This window comes from Thamnophis sirtalis, unplaced genomic scaffold (assembly GCF_051295495.1).
Source record: "Thamnophis sirtalis isolate CommonGarterSnake01/CBP01778 unplaced genomic scaffold, rThaSir2_p1.2 scaffold_10, whole genome shotgun sequence".
Classification (NCBI taxonomy): domain Eukaryota; kingdom Metazoa; phylum Chordata; class Lepidosauria; order Squamata; family Natricidae; genus Thamnophis; species Thamnophis sirtalis.
The window spans coordinates 26,788,697-26,806,286 of record NW_028261390.1 but is presented as its reverse complement, the minus strand read 5'-3'; the positions used below and the strand labels follow the sequence as shown (position 1 = coordinate 26,806,286).

Genomic DNA, 17,590 nt, shown 5'->3' with positions numbered 1-17,590 from the left:
GAGTAGTTTTCTTCCTGCCACTAAAAAAAGCATGTTTCTCCATTTCTCATTTAGGGAAATATAATCTGCCTTTTTAATATTCCTCAAAATATTCCATTCTTCTGGAAGGGGCAGGTGGCTTCCCCCACTTCATTCCTGAAATCTACAATCAAGTAGATTCAAACAAATTAGCTACAAGGTACATTTCAATTAATATTGTGATGTTCCCAGCATGTTTAATTAATAATCAATCAGGAGGATCACGTCACATGAATAATAAAATGCTGGATGCCATTCTGGTGCTTTAGACTTTGTATGTAAAACATCACATTTCTACATAGATTTTTCTCACCTGACCCACCTGATAGTGCCTACTCTAGTGGCAATCTGGAAACTGGTAAAAACCTGAGTCTTTTGGAAGACCTTTAGGAATTGACTTTTTGAATAGTTGGCACCAGTGTGTAATGTAACGCAATGCTTTGTATTGATTATTGTTATTTTATTTTATCATTAGTATCTGTAGATTAACTAAATTAGTCTTTTGAATTGAAGTGGTGGATAAATCACAAAAAACAAGTCAACAAATGTTGGCCAAATGCACATGGTTAGCTAAGAGTAGAACCATTTCAATCTATGGAGATAGGTTTGTTTGTTTGTTTTTAAAAAAACAGCCTCATAATTTGTTCTAATGCCAAAGCATGGCTTGGAATTTGCAAATGAGTGGGTATCTCCTGCAGAACAAAATGTCTTAGCCACTTATTCTTCTTGCATAATAAAAATATTTAGCATTTAGAGTCTATCAACAAATGTCAACATCATTTCATGTTATCTGGCCTTCGTACCTCTTTAAAAAGCACTAGAAGCATAATGACATCATTAGTAGTGGCTGAAGTATTTTGCCTAAACGTCTTTTATTCATTCTCCTTTATTAAAACTGGGGAAGATGCATCTTGTAGATTGAATCAAGTTTTGAAATATGAAGATGGGAAGACCTTTAATAGGAATTAAGGAATTGTGACTTAGATTTGCATATACCTTGACTGGTGGATTTTTTTTCTTGCTTTCTTTTTTCTGCTACTTTCTAAAGCTTTGCTGTGGATCCTGCTTTGTTTTGAAGATTGTGATATTTCTTAAATAAAAATGCTCAATAAGAACAACACAATTTCTCGTGGTTAAAAAATGTGTGTGCATTCATAAAAATCAGTGCAAATATATCTATTAAGAGATAAAAAATAAATGTAAGATATATTTGACACACATGCCCCTGAAAATAACCAGTGTTAGCTAGACACAATTAAGTTTTATTCAAAGAATGAAAATTATTTCAATAGTTAATTGTTCACTGAAAAGTATGCACAATATGCTTGAGTTTTCAGTGTATTAAGCAGATTGATCCTCCCTGATATTGCAATTCTCTGTTGATTTCAACAGAATTTAGATACTTAAATGTTTCTAGCCTTATGTAACGTTATGGTGTCTTATGAGTACATCTATAGATTTCAAATTGAAAATCTTTTATCTGACAGCTTTTTTACAAGCAAACATGTTAAACAAAAATAGAATTCTTTCTTGGTAATTTATATAACACTTCTGAATGACAAAATAATAAAGTAGAAAAAAGTACCATATTTTCAAGTTTATAAAACACATGAACCATTAACTAATTAGCTTATTGAAAATTGAAAATAATTTTAAAAGGTAAGTATGACACTTGTAAATTCTTGGCTATGTTAACCAGACACATCAATCATATTTTAGCCAAGGGTTGTGCAGATGCAGCCAATGAGATTGTATACTTCTTAGTTGAGCCAATTCAGATGCCAGCACAATCTCAGATTGTCTTGTTATATAACACAATTCCATCCTAATTTATTTTGTCAATTATCCTATTTTTACATCTTGTTACTATTATTGTTAATATTAATAACCAGTAATATAATTAATAATCATTAATCATAACATTAACCTACCACCTGCTTCCAATTGATTCTGGGTGGTTTACAAATTATTAAACACATTTTAAAACAAGGAACAATACAAAAAGCACAAAAGCAACACAAAACAAAGGAACCGTTATGGCAGAGAAAGCAAATGAAAAGGAAGAAAAGGGACATCAATCATCCTCACCAAAGGGCTAGGAGAATAGCTATATCTTCCAAATAATAGTAGAGTGGGAGGAGAATTTAAATTTCAAGGAGAATCACATACCAGTGGATATTTAGAGAAAATCTGGGGTCTCAATAGATGACATTGCTTAAATCAATGGAAATCAACACACAACCTTCCAGATCAAACCAGCCAGGCAAATAGCTAATGAAATCATCAGAATTTGCAAATGTATTATTCAGTATATCAAAAATTCAAAAATTTTCAAAAATTCAATTTTCTGTGGTTCTGTGGGCACTTGGTGGGCATGGCTTGGTGAGTGTGGCAAGGAAAGGATACTGTAAAATCTCCACTTCTTCCTGATCAGCTGGGACTCGAAAGCAGAGAATAGATGGGGGTGGGGCCAGTCAGAGGTGGTATTTACCAGTTCTCCAAACTACTCAAAATTTCTACTACTGGTTCTTCAGAACTGGTCAGAACCTGCTTAATACCACCTCTGGTGTTGTTCCTATCTTACATATAGGGACTGAAGCATAATGAGTTGCCTGAGATATTAAGACAATAGTTGCTTTGGATAGTGAGAAAGGCAGGTATAAATTTAATACATAAATAATCACTACAAGCAAGTGCTTTCCTGCATTTTCAGTCACCATCGTACCCAAAACATTATCTCTATTTAATTTATAATCATTCCTTGAAGAATTTTCTTCTCTAAATCTTTACCTTCCAAACACATAGCCAAGTACTTACTATAGTATCTCACATATCTGCAGATACATAAGTGTTCTGACACCCCCCCCCCCTAGCCTGTGAATAAACCAGAACACAGGCTTGGCTGTTTGCCACTGTTCAATTACTGAGACAACGAATCCTTTGGCTGAGGGCCCAGGCAACTCACCTTCAATAGAGTAGCTCTGCAGTAACCCAGATAGTTCAAATGAAGCAACACAGATAGTCTAAACGAACAGACACGGCTAGAATACACAGATAGATTTTCTTAACTACTAATTCGAACAGTTGTTTCCTGCAAATGTCCCCTCCCAATGCCTCACCTATAATCTCTCTTGGGAGGGGCCAATCAACAACCACCTTTGCTTAATCATCTTCTGTGAGTCTGCCTACAGAGTTGCTGCTTCCGTTTTTCAGCCCTTCTCAATCTAGCATCAGAAACAAACTGCCTTTGATTCGCCCCACTGCTCCATGCCTCAGGCACCTCCTGGTGGCCAACCAGCCTCTCTGGTCCCTGCTTTGAGTCTGAAGCCTGCCCAGGGTCCTCCACATCATCCAGGGCAGACTCATATGGTTCCTCGCTATCCGAGTCCATCAGCAGTTCAACTGGATCCTGCTGGACCACAACACATAAGTGTGCTATGCAAATTGCCAGTGAATCAGTTTTTGTATTATGCCATGTTACAAAGTAAAATGTATAATCTTGGGATTATACAAATCATAGATTGACAGGTTATGGGCACTGAAATAATAGTGTTTTAAATTCCGTACTCACTTGCACTGATAATGTCACTTAGTTGGGTCATAAAACGTCTGTAAGCAAACAACCCAGTTCAGACTTCATGAAGAACTCCAAAGTGAAAATTCTCAGAGTGCATCATAAAGTCACTTAAAGCAACATCAATACCATTTAGATAGTATACTGAATAGAATACAAAGATAGAAAACAATTAAAGCCACTATCCTAACATTGTTAAAATCAAACTAGCTAGAAAACAGAGCTATCAAAGAGATTTGTCTTAAGGTAAGGCTAAGCGGATCAATGTGTCTGCTAGACTTGTCTCCTTGGGGAGGGCATCAGAAACATGGGGATATGTATCTATACATATATTTTTAAACTTAAATTCAAAAGCTATTTCAAGAATGAACATTGTATTAATGATTTATATATATATTTTGGAAATTATACTTGTCAATTTTTTTCCTGTTTCGGAGACAGGATCACATACTTGACATCTCTAAATTTCTTGAACTGACTGCAGATTTAAAGCTGTTCTTCTGTCTCTGATTAGTCAGGAAACAGTTGTCTCAGAAAAGGAAGAACACAGTGCTACTTATTTTATCAAACTCTAATTGCATACACTCACAAATGAATATGTTACATTCTCTCCTTTAAAAGACATATCATGTTACTTAAATGCCTTGGTATATTTTGTTTGAATGTTTTATTTTGAATACACATCTTTTTGTTCTAACTGCTTTACAGAGATCCATAAGTTTAGATTTTTCAGCATGTACAATCCACCAACACAGGGCATAAAATAGTATAGAACTCTGCAGATTTTTAACAGAGCAGAATAATAGAATGACAAGAGTTGGAAGGGACCTTGGGCTTCTAGTCCAACCCACTGCTCAGGCAGGAATACCATTTCAGACAAATGATTTTCCAATCTTTTCTTTAAAACTTATTGGAGAATTGACAACTTCTGGAGGCAAGTTGTTCCACTGATTAGTTGTTCTGTCTGGAAATTCCTCCTTAGTTCTAGGCTGCTTCTCTCCTTAATTATTTTCCATACATTGCTTCTTGTCCTGCCTTCAGGTGCTTTGGAGGACAGGTTTCTCTTCTTTGTGGCAACCCCTTAGATATTGGAACACTGTGATCATATCACCCCCTAGTCCTTCTTTTCATTAAACTAGACATACCCAATTCCAGCAACGGTTCTTTATAGGTTTTAGCCTCCTGTTCACTAATCATCTTGGTTGCTCTGCATTCTTTCTACAGTCTGAACATCTTTTTTTACATTGTGACAATGAATACTGGATGCAGTAGTAAAACTACTAAATAGTGTAGGATAAAGATTAGTCAAATAAATCCGATCCGACCGTTCTCAATCTCAAAATGGAGACTAAACTGGAGGGGAGCTGTATTCTAGGCAAGTGAGGAGAAAACATTTCTTTGACATATGAAAGCACTACCATGACCAATTTTTTGTCTTCTTTCCCATGTATCTGCAAGTTGCTTGTGCTTCCTCTTTTGTTTTTGTTTTTTTAGATAAAGGTAAAGGCTCCCCTTGCACACATGTGCTAGTAGTTCCTGACTATAGGGGGCGGTGCTCATCTCCATTTCAAATCCGAAGAGCCAGCGCTGTCCGAGGACATCTCTGTGATCATGTGGCTGGCATGACTAAACACCGAAGGCGCACAGAACATTGTTACCTTCCCATCAAAGTGGTCCCTATTTTTATACTTGCATTTTTACATGCTTTTGAACTCCTAGGTTGGCAGAAGCTGGGACAAGTTACAGCAGCTCACTCTAGAGCCAAGGTGGCGCAGTGGTTAAATGCAGCACTGCAGGCTACTGCTAGATCAGCAGGTCAGCGGTTCAAATCTCACTGGCTCAGGGTTGACTCAGCCTTCCATCCTTCCGAGGTGGGTAAAATGAGGACCCAGATTGTTGGGGGCAATATGCTGACTCTCTGTAAACCGCTTAGAGAGGCCTGAAAGGCCTATGAAGCGGTATATAAGTCTACTGCTATTGCTATTGCTATTGTTATGCAGTGCTAGGGATTCGAACTGCCAAACTGCCGATCTTTCTGATCGACAAGCTCAATGTCTTAGCCACTGAGCCACCGCGTCCTTGTTTTTTTTATCACAGGATTAATTTTCTATTTTCTGTGACCCACCTGCAAATGTTCAGTAGTGAGCCCATGTAAGTGTTTGTATGTTATGACAGTCCAGAAGACTGTTGTTCTTGAAGGTTATGGATTATACGGGCACGTTATAATGAGATATTTAAAAGATTTCCTATGCTGTGAGCTGGCTGATGAAATGTATCACTGTTGATTCTGCTGACCTTTCAGGATACATCTGACATCCTTAAGCTTTGGCATATTCATGTGTATACTGGTTGTGTTACAACTAGAGTCAATTGTGTTGATTTCATAACTGACTCAATGGTAATTTCTTATCAAATATAGAAGTGTTCCACTTAAGGAATATTACTGAATTTTCCTGCATCAACATTGAGGGTAGGACACTGAACCACATAAGTGCAAGTGCACTTCTGCGTATGACAGAAATAATACTGTGGTGCTATTTAGAGGTCTCGGAAGAGTTATGAAAGACTGCCTTGGGGCAGTGGGAAAAGATTTAGCTTGTCATTCTGGACATCTAAATCAAACACTCTTCATTTGACTTCTTGTGAAGCTCTATTAGGAGCAAATGATATTAGGAATGGAAATGGGAAGCCTCAGAAAAGGTATCTTTGGGGATGCTTTTTCCAGGAGAAAATAAACCTATCAGCAAAACTAAGCTAAGCCATTAACCCACCCCCTAAGATTTGATTTAATGAAGATTGCAGGTGGCAAATTCTTCAAATGGGTTGGTTATGGAAAGATAATCAGTAATAATTAACAAACCCTCCAAGGCTTTACTAAGATTAGATTTGCTTCTTCCCACTTACTTTCCCTATGCTCCAAGCTAAAAAAATCCAAAACCAATCTAAAGGCTAAGAAAAGTATCACTCCCTCATTACATGGTTCCTCTGGTGCTTATCAATGATTTCCAAAGCATAGTTTCAAATAAAAGAATTTCCTAATGTTGTTGCAATGCTAAAAAGGAATGGCCTTTTCCTTCTCTTTAAATTGCAATTTACAGTAGTGTTTCTGTCTAAATTTACTAGTTTTTATTTGTAACAAGCAACTCTTCAGTGCCAATTATAAATACCTTTGTTTACTAGATAGATATATGATAGATAGATAGATAGATAGATAGATAGATAGATAGATAGATAGATAGATAGATAGATACAGAGACAGAGACAGAGACAGAGACAGAGACAGAGACAGAGACAGAGACAGAGACAGAGACAGAGACATACACAAACACACACTCGCTTAGGTGACAGCACCTGGGTGACATTGTTGAAGCTTTGAACTAAGCAAGATTGAACTAGTTTTGTATATGAATGAATATCACCCCCAAGAAACAATCCTTCGTGTTTCATAGTCTCTCCCAAGTAAGAATGAAAAGGTGTCTGTTCCAGACAAATTGTATCCTCAAGATACCAAGGTATCAAGCTATCAATGGCAGCAATCTAGCACTAAGCTGACTCTGCTAGCAGTGATCCAGAAACTGTGCTGGATGAATCAGATGATGGAGGTCCACCGAGCTCAAGAATGTGTCGTGAACTCCAAAAAGCCGATTAAAGGCACTCAACTCAGCTTGTCTATCGTAAGTGATAACCATGCAACCACTGGCAGCCAGTTTATCATTTGGAAACAACAGTTTAGACCTGAGCTTAATGCTTTCATATCTCTGAATATTGTATGCTTGTTGACTAAAATGGATATCTATATAAATTTTTTAAATAAATAAATAAAATGACTTTTCAAAAGAGGTATCTTTCTCTGATAACGGGGCATTTTAATTGCTTTGTGCTTTCTTTAAGCTCTAATTTGGTTTTGTACTCCCACAACAAGGCAATGCTTCCATGTTGCTGACCAGTAAAATACTTGGACAAGTACAGTAAGTGAGATAATCTGGTCAAGGTGCATGATTCACAAAAGACTTCAGTTTTTACACACAATATAACTGTTTGAATCTGGGAAACAAATATTGCAACCATTCATTCAGTGTCATTTAGCAGGGAAAAATAGTACTGCTAGAGACTATGGGGTTGTCATAGCAATTTATGGGACAAAATTCATCAATAACTATCTTCTAGGAGATTTAATCTTGAACAAAAGACAGAGCTCTCAAAAGGAAACATACTTAATGGCATGTGTTAGAAACATGGTGACATAGTAATATTTCTTTTTGCTGAAGAAATAAAAATTAGTAGTTTAATTTAATACACTTACAATTGACATTTCCCCCTGAAAGACATGTTTCATCAGGTGGTATTATATATAAATTAATGTTTGTAAACAAATATGAATTAGAGAAATGACTATATCTGAGTTTATTGTACAAGCTTATTTCAATATTCAAAAGTGGGGGAGAAAAGTAGAAAGGTGAGACAAATGCAAAACATTTCCAGTAGTTGAAAAATGAGTCTTAGTGTTTTAGAAAATATCAGGCAAATTATTTGAAATGTTTCTTGAAATACTGTAAGTACTTATCCACTAGAATTTATCTGAAACATAAGTAGCTTGACTATTCAACTTGTGCCAAAATCTGATGGATCAGAACCCAGGGGTTTAGATTAGTACTCTAACCCTTCCAACCTATTTTTTTTTTTTTTTGCCTGTGATTGCAGTAATCAGAACTGGCAAGCATTATAGGAACAAGATTAAAATTCAGAAAGCTAAATCCTGACATACAATATACTGAGAAAATAATGAAGAGTAACACTGCTCAAGAGACAGAAGCATATCATCCACAGATAATGAAACGGATATATTTTTTTTATTTAATTTATAAGCTGACTCTGCGTGCTTTATAATTAAAATGCCAGCATACAATATATACTTGCAAGGAAAAAAGTGCAGGGGAGCAGGGTAGTGTCAAGCAGAAACACTGCCTAGAGTTGCTAACAACCCATTCTGATCAGTCAAACACAGTCTCCCCTTGAAGTTGTCTATCAAGATCTTGGTTACTGCTAGACAATTTGTTCTCTCTATCCAAAAGATGGGGACTCCTATGACTCTCCATAAGTTACTCAACTACTAGCAGCTCCAGTGACCTGAGGCTTATGATATGCAACATCTAGAGAGCCATGTGATTACAGAGGTGGTATTCAGCCAGTACTGACAGGTTCTGGAGAACAGGTAGCTGAAATTTTGAGTAGTTTGGAGAACCGGCAAATAGGCTGGCTTCACCCCCGTTGCCTCCCAGCCTCCCAGCTGATCTTCTTTTGTTGCCCTGAACAGGAGAACGGAGCTGGAAAGCAGGTTAATGGGTGGGGAGAGAATGGGGATATTTTGCAGTATCGTTCCCTGCCATGCCCACAAAGCCATGCCACACCCACAAAGCTACACCCACAGAACTGGTAGTAAATTTTTTTGAATCCCACCACTGATGTGTTTGCTATTTTTGACTCAACACAAAGCAAAATATAATATTAAATATCTGAAATGGTAACATATTAAAATTCACATAGCACTTTCTGATGCAAACCTACCAGTATCTCTACAAGGGTCAACTAGTAGAAATATTTGAGTTACTGACAAGAAACCCTTTCCAAAACTGGTACTTATAGCAGAGGAAAATATAGGCCTACATTTAGAAAAACTTTGTGTACATTATATAATCAATCAAAGCAGTCACAAATTAACCAACTTTGTTTGAATTTGACACTGTGAGGTTTAACATGAAGTGCCTTAAATACTTATCCATTATGAACGTAATGTATTTTCTCTTCCTTTGAGTACCCAGATATTTAATCTGGCATGTCAACAAGCTTTATAGAATACCATTAAAACACTCTAGTTTTTAGGACGCTAATTGTTTGAGTTTATTTTAAATGATCAAAGGCTTTCTTGAGTCACGACAGAAACCCCATATAGCTTCAGCTCTGTTCTTTACAACATCTTGTAGCCATTAAGAGGCTGCTTGCCTCCCTAACTCATAACATAATGCTGTGTTATGAGGCATTCTTTCTTGTTACAAAAATGACACCATTTTCAGGATCTTTATATTGTAAAAACTCATGTTTTTTTAATGCACTGGGAAATCCAGAGACCATATTTAGTTAGCCAATGTTGTGGCCTGTCAGCCACCAGCCCCTCCAGCAGCCAAATCAGATGAGGAGGTGGTGTGGGAGTCAGGGCCAGCATCAAGGCAACCTGAGAGCTCCAAGGTGGAAGAGGGAATGGAGCTGTTAGAGATAAAGACAGAGGTGGAGCCTGGGCTGCCCATCAGCCCTCAGATGGAGAGTCAACAGCCCCCAGGAGGTGGCTGATGAGCAAGAGGAGGAACAGCTGGGTCCAGTGCCTGACGCACAGATGCACAAAAAGGCAGATGAGAGGAGAGCAGTGGAAACCTATGGGCCAATCCTTGGGATGGAAGAGTCACCTCTGCTAGCAAAACCTCACCCTATCTCTGGGGATAAAAGGCAGGGGGCGCAAATGACTAGGTGGAGCTGTTGGTGGAATCTGACAGTGATGAACACTATGGGACTGCCCTGGAGGCTGAGGAACACTCTGGGAGGTGTTCGGAGTCAGACCAGGGAGTAGAGAGGCCTATTGGCCACCAGGTGGCATCTGAGTCAGGGAGCAGTGAGGAAGAACAGAGGGAGGCTGTCTCTGACGTAAGTATGTGTAGGGCTGCAAGGAGAACGGAGCAGCTTTGGAAAAAGGGTCACAGAAGGAAATAGGAACAGGTGGCTACTGATTGGCCCTTCTCGAAGAGCTTATAGGTGGGGTGATGGGAGGGGAATTTTGCAGGAAACAACAATTTATTGATCTAGCTGTAGAGAAAGATTGGGAGAATTTTGTGAGTTTAAGCCTTGTTTCATAGAGATAGCTTTCTGGGCTCCCAGCCAAGGGGTTGCTTATCTCCCTCCTTAGTTGTGGCAGACAGCCAAGTCTGCATCCATATATATTGTAGAGGCTTGGACAGAACAACTATAGAACATATTTTAAAAAAATCTCCATCTCTATCTTTACAAAGATTGAAAATAAGAAAATTCACAGTGCAACAGATTAAATGTAACTTAAAGGCGACTGCTACAATTCTTCTAGCAACTACTTTAAGAGCCATTGTGGCTGAAAAATATATCTCATAGAATCACGTACAAATTCTATGGTTAGCTTCCAGAACTTATTTTCACAAAAAGTGCTGATAACAGTTCATTAGGCCAAATTTATGAGTAAATGAAGAGCAACAAAGACTGAATCAAAGACCAAAATTTTCTAATTAAAAACCAACCTGAATGCAATAATATCTCTCCTGGCACCATCTCACCAACAATGAGGGGGAGAAAACAGAAGCTATTCAGGGCATTGCAATTGAAGATATAGTACTGTAGATAAATTGTTGCCTGAATTGAAGTATCTGTTTTTCAGAACTGTTGAGAATTGGACTAAGACGGGATGGCAAACTCAAGGCATCTAAGGTGTGCTTAGATCTGGCCCATAGGGCCACCCTGGAAACATTGAAGGACCGGCCTGCGGTGCCTCTGCCAGTGAAAAAGGAGCTCATGAGGGCCGCATGTGGCCCTCCCGAGCTCCATTTTGTCTAGCAGTTGGTTGCAAGAGGCTCTCCCAGCCAAAAATGGAGTTCGGAAGCCTGTTTTTGCTGGCAGACAACTTGGATCACCACTGGCGCCCCCACAAGGCAAGTGATGTCATGCTGGCCATTCACCCTGGTCAGGCCCTCCCCCTGCCCTTCACCCAAAGTCAAACACAACCCTGATATAGTCCTCAATGAAATCGAATTTGACAACCTTGGACTAAGATTGGAATAGAAACAAGTAACTTTCTGCAGATCCAAACTCTTTCTGAACTGATAAAGAATTATGATGCAATTTAATTCATCAACTTAATAGCCCAGTAAGCTGAAAACTTTAGCGAGCCAAAGTCAAAAATAAAATAATATTTATTTTTCTATTTCTTTCCAATCATGTCTTCATACAAATCAACCTCTCAACTTAGGTTTTATTTATTTATTTATTTATTTATTTATTTATTTATTTATTTATTTATTTATTTATTTATTTATTTATTTATTTATTTATTTATTTATTTAAATGCAGAAGCAAAGGCTAAAAAAATTAAGGGAAGCAAAGATAATTGAAGGGTTGTGGAAGTAATCTTTATTATTTCTTTCTCCTTTTGTTTTTCCTGCAAACATTTGCAAACTTTATGTCTTTATTGTGAATATTATAATCTGGACATGAACATGAGTGGACCAAAATGAGAGAGTATCTTAGAAACATACCATGTTGACATGAGATCTAGAAGAATTTTACCTCATTCTTATGCAGGAAAATAAATACAAAATGAAATAAAAAGTTTTTATAGCAAGTAAGTCTGGACAGAGATACATAAAGTAAGGAAAACATAACTACCTTTCTGAAATTGCTATCAAGTTTGCTAATCAGAGTTTGAGATTAGCTTAATCCAAAGTGTTTGTGCTATATAAAACTTTCATAAAAACTTTCAGCTGATCTACTTATACATTAAAATTTCCAATGGAAATTTATTTTCCATATCTTACAATGATTGAATTATTACTTATGAATATGTAGTCATATTGACATGAATATATAGACATATTCATATTCATATGTTGACATATTCACATCATTAAATACCAATTTCTGCGAAGTCTGAATTGATAAATCTGAAATATCTGACTTTCAGATGCTGTTTTTTCCTCCCCTTCCTAGGGCATATGGGTCTCTTTCAATCATGCAATGTTGTGTAGGTAGTACAGCTGCATATTTTCCAAAACTCTTGATTAACATATTTGGGAAATCCATTTTCTATCCCTAGTTTAAATTTTGAATTGTATTCCCCCCCTCCCTCAAATTCAGTCTTTTTTTTATAAGCATTTAGTTATCTATTGGAGAAATGTTATGTAGCAAAACTAAGTGGAAAACTTTTGGATACAATTGACAAGCAAGCAACACGAACTGTCCTTACTATCATTCAATGCCTTCAGCATATCTTACAAAATGACACCTTCAGGATATTTGCTTTGTAGTCCTAACCGTTTTAGGCTTTTCAGAGTATTTATTAATCACTTTAAAACTCAATTTAACCCTTGCAACCATTTTCAGAGCAGATGAATGATTCTGCACCCTCTCACAAAAAATAATAGAGTCACAAAATGTGTACAGATCATATAAAGGTAAAGGCTCCCCTCGCACATATGTGCTAGTCGTTCCTGGCTCTAGGGGGTAGTCCTCATCTCTGTTTCAAAGCCAAAGAGGCAGTGCTGTCTGAAGACGTCTTCATGGTCATGTGGCCAGCATGACTAAATGCTGAAGCACACGAAAGGCTATTACCTTCCCACCAAAGGTGGTTCCTATTTTTCTACTTGCATTTTTACATGCTTTCAAACTGCTAGGTTGGGACAAATAATGGGAGCTGACTCCATTACATGGCGCTATGGATCTGAACTGCCAACCTTTCTGATCAACAAGCTCAGTGTCTTGGTCACTGAGCCAGTAAGTTCCCGATACAGATCATATAGATATGAATAAATGTATGTGCTACATAAAACATATTTTTATTTTTATGAATGTGAAAATATTATGATTAATTCTCAAAGAAGTACAAGCTCTGGGGGAAATTAACTCAGTAATTGTCCAGTTTGAAACAAAAACCAAGATTAGCTTGCTTGTTTAACTAGCTGTCAGACTTTCCTTTGTATAGTCCATACTTGAAATAGCTAGTCCAACATTTAAGAACACTGATTAATAGTATTAATTAGACAGTAGGCTAAAATTTCATCACAAGGATTCCAGTGAGTACTCTATAGAAAATAGAATACTCTGCATCTGGTTATTTTCTTGGTAACTTTTCTTGGCACCCCTGAGTAGTGTGTATCAAATGCTCCATTTCCATTTACAAAAGTAAATAACAGATGTATGATTATAAATGACCGTTGTATGAGTTAGTAACACTCCTACAAAAGGAATCCATTAAAAATGTTTACCTAGATATATGTAAGAATCTTCTCCATCAACAATTGGCTTCACCCAGGTTGACCGAGGAGCAGCTGCTGTTATCAATTTGAGACCAACAGGAGGATACAACATGAATGCAATTTCGACTACCTGAGTCTTATTAAGGCTTATGTTTCTTACACCAGAATCTGAAAAAAAAAACACATATTATTTTTTACTATAAACAACATTTTCAATGGTGTATCATTTTATTTATTTATAGAATTCATTGCCACAAGACGTGGAACTGTCACTAGTTAAAAGAGAGATAAGATAGAGAATAAGCATGTTGCTGTGATCTCACATGGCTACGGAATATAGTACAGGATTTTCCAATTCATTGGTGACAGCATTACATTGATATTAGATTATAAAAAATACAAGAACAAGTTGTTACCAGGTTTTTATATGAGGAACTGAATGTACAGTATATATTTATTACATTTGTCAAGGCATCCATTCATATTAAAAGGAAGTCAGGTGAGGAAGAGAAATACATGATTGCTAGCCATCTTCAGTTTATCGTATAATCTTTACAATGATCTCAGTAATTTCCAACCATTTTTTTCCTAATCATGTCTTATGGTGCATGGCACACCAAATAATAGGCATTCCAACTTCTGAGCAAAACTATAGTAAATTGGGTAGGAACATTTTGTAGCTATAATTTCTTTGCCTTTGCCTTTCTTTACCAGAATTTGGTTCTGAAAATATTATTGTGTAATCATAGACAGTTGTTTACCATAGCCAGAGATATTAGAAGGTCATAAATAAGCATGGCAATATTAAATTTCCAAGATGAGCCTTGCTTCCTCTGATAGTCCTTGTAATGAGCATGCAACATTTGATGGAATAACATTTAATAAAATCTTTATCCACTAGTATAGTCTTTACCCAGCTTATATATATATGAGATGTTTAATATTTTTATTACCATAATAAACACAAACCTTTCTGCTATATAAAGAAAAGATATGAAGTAACACATAATGTCTATATTGTACAACATATCATATGTAAACTTGCAATATAATATAAAACTATTCAATTTAGCATATATATTTTAAGAATCAAAGTTTGACAAGCTAAGTACTCTAGTTATAAAGGTAAACGCTCCCCTCGCACATATGTGCTAGTCGTTCCTGACTCTAGGGGACGGTGCTCATCATCGTTTCAAAGCCGAAGAGCCAGCGATGTCCGAAGACATCTCTGTAGTCATGTGGCCAGCATGACTAAATGCCGAAGGGGCACAGAATGCTGTTACCTTCCCACCAAAGGTGGTTCCTATTTTTCTACTTGCATTTTTACATGCTTTCGAACTGCTAGGTTGGCAGAAGCTAGGACAAGTAACAGGAGCTAACTCCGTTACATGGCGCTAGGGATTTGAACCACCGAACTGCCAACTTTCCTGATCAACAAGCTCAGCATCTTAGCCACTGAGCCACCGTGTCCCTTACTCTAGTTATACTAAACCCTAATTCTTATCTTAAACTATCAAGTGGAATCAGATGCCTTTTCTGGTCCAGGTTGAGGCACGCTGAAATAAATGTAATTACACTTTAGCCAAAAGTTCTGGTCCAAACTAATTAAATGAATGTCAATAACTCCAAAATATATAAGCTCTGAAAATATTACCACAGAAACCATTTTAGTGATGGTTTTTTTTCTTCAATATGAAATAAGTGAATGTCATATATTTTTGTCACATCATTTTTATTGAACAGTCCAGTTCATTAGTAATAAAAATGGTAAACACTGCAATTCATTCATCAAAGTGAAAACTACTGTATTCATATGCTAAGAAAAGGGAAAGCAACATACACTGCCTTTATTCCATAATTAATTAAGCATCTGTTGTTTAATTATAATGTCTTCTTATATAGAAATGTATCTATAAGCACATTAATGAAGATTCATAAGGTCAAGACTAGCAGCTGAAAGGTGAAATTGTTTAAAAAGTCATTTCAAGGGATGTCAGCAAAGGTTTGTAATTAGGAAAAACAAATAAAAGAAGTTAGAACTGCTAGTTTGGAGAATATAGCACCTTTCTTCTGCCAAAATACAGTCCTGTTATGGTTCTGTAACAGAAGGGAAAGGATGGGATTGCAATATGTGAACACATTATGCAAGAGCTAACAACATTTCCCAGATCCTATTAACTGTTTATGGAGTGCCAGTTCACATACTGTAAAACTTGGACTGAAGCTTTGACCAGGAGGATATGATTACAGTTACTGAATTAATGCATATTCATGGATAGCATCAAAAGAAAAGAAAAAAAAAACTGGCAAAAAAAAAGTAGGAGCAGAAAATTAGAAAGCCTTCAAATATGAACAAAAGACACTTTGAAAAAAATGTTTACAAAGTACTAAAATATTATGAATATTTTTTCCTTGGTAAGGCCACACTTGGAATACTGTATCCAGTTTTAGTCACGATGTAAAAAAGACATTGAGACTCTAGAAAGAGTGCAGAGAAGAGTAACAAAGATGATTAGGGGACTGGAGGCTAAAACATATAAAGAACAGTTGCTGGAACTGGGTATGTCTAGTCCGAAGAAAAGAAGGACCAGGAGTGACATGATAGCAGTGTTCCAATATCTCAGGGGTTGCCACAAAGAAGAGGGAGTCAAACTATTCTCCAAAGCACCTAAGGGTAGGACAAGAAGCAATGGGTGGAAACTAATCAAGGAGAGAAGCAACTTAGAACTAAGAAGAAATTTCCTGACAGTTAGAACAATGAATCAGTAGAACAATTTGGCTCCATAGGTTGTGAATGCTCCAACACTGGAAGTTTTTAAGAAGATGTTGGATAACCATTTGTCTGAAGTGGTGTAGGGTTTCCTGCCTGGAAACCCTACACCACTTGCACTAAAAGACCTCCAAAGTCCCTTCCAATTCTGTTATTCTATTTATATTGTTTTATTCAGTAGGTTTGTTATAATAATTTGTAACATTCAAAACATTTCAGTCTTTAGGCATTCACATTTCAAGAAGCTTGTTTTAGGATTAAAACAAAACTTAGTGCTTTGAGTGGCGTCAGTTGCATGCTCCAACTACGCTTACTACCGGTATTTAATTGGATGTTGTGTTGGGACTTATGCCTGAATTGCTTTTCTTCAACCTTTTTCTAGCCTAACCAGCATAGTGGCAGGAACTAGTTATATCCCTGCTGCTAAGGGTGATGGAGTGTTGAGAAAAAACAGCAGTTAAGCACATGGCCATGCAGAAGATTGCTTGTAGTTGCATTCCTGCCAAACTACTTGGCAAGTTATTGCTTTTATTTTTTTTAAGTCTTTACTATAGGAAAGCTGAAGGTCATGTTGGTGGGTGGTTGCAATTTCTAAAAAATGTTGCTAATGCTGTTGAGCCTGTGTAAAAGCAGAAATTAATACCATGTTAATTTAGTTGTTTTGAGCTTTGTTATACTTTTCTGTGCTTATTACTATGCTGAATTTCTAAACAGCATTATAAAATGCCAAAACTGAAGATTTTGCATTGCCTCTTGTCCTCCTGTGCTGCTAGGTTTTTGTTTTGTTTAACGTCTGCTGTGTGTATGGTTATATGTATGTGGATGGCTAAGAATGTGGCTGTGTATTAGGCTATGAGAGATTGTTCTCGCCCTCTTGTGAGCTTTCTGAATATATTTTACCTGCTGGTTGTAGAACAGGTTTTTGCTAATATATTGTAATTATAAAGCAAAAATGTAAGCACCACATTGGGTATAGCATAAACATGTTAATAATTTTTAACTGCCAAATGTTCTAAAGTAGGTAAATAATGTAGATAATATATTAATTTCCTTATAGCCTAAGGGGCTTTATTTAACAAAATGAAGATTGATTCTCTACCAAGAAAGGCAAATGTTCTTGTTAAATTTGTTTTAACATTATTCTTTCAGAAATGTTTTAAAATGATATTGCTGTGTGGTTTTATGTAA

The 17,590-nt window shown here is 36.7% G+C and overlaps 1 protein-coding gene across 1 annotated transcript in view; it reads right to left on the bottom strand.

Moving 5' to 3' along the window:
* The window catches only part of IQCM (IQ motif containing M), a 101,118-nt gene that overhangs the window by 15,496 nt on the left and 68,032 nt on the right, over window positions 1-17,590 (bottom strand). The window contains exon 8 of the mRNA XM_087723923.1: window positions 13,642-13,800. Within this exon, the coding sequence (XP_087580049.1) occupies window positions 13,642-13,800 (159 nt within the window). The remainder of the gene's footprint in view (window positions 1-13,641; window positions 13,801-17,590) is intronic.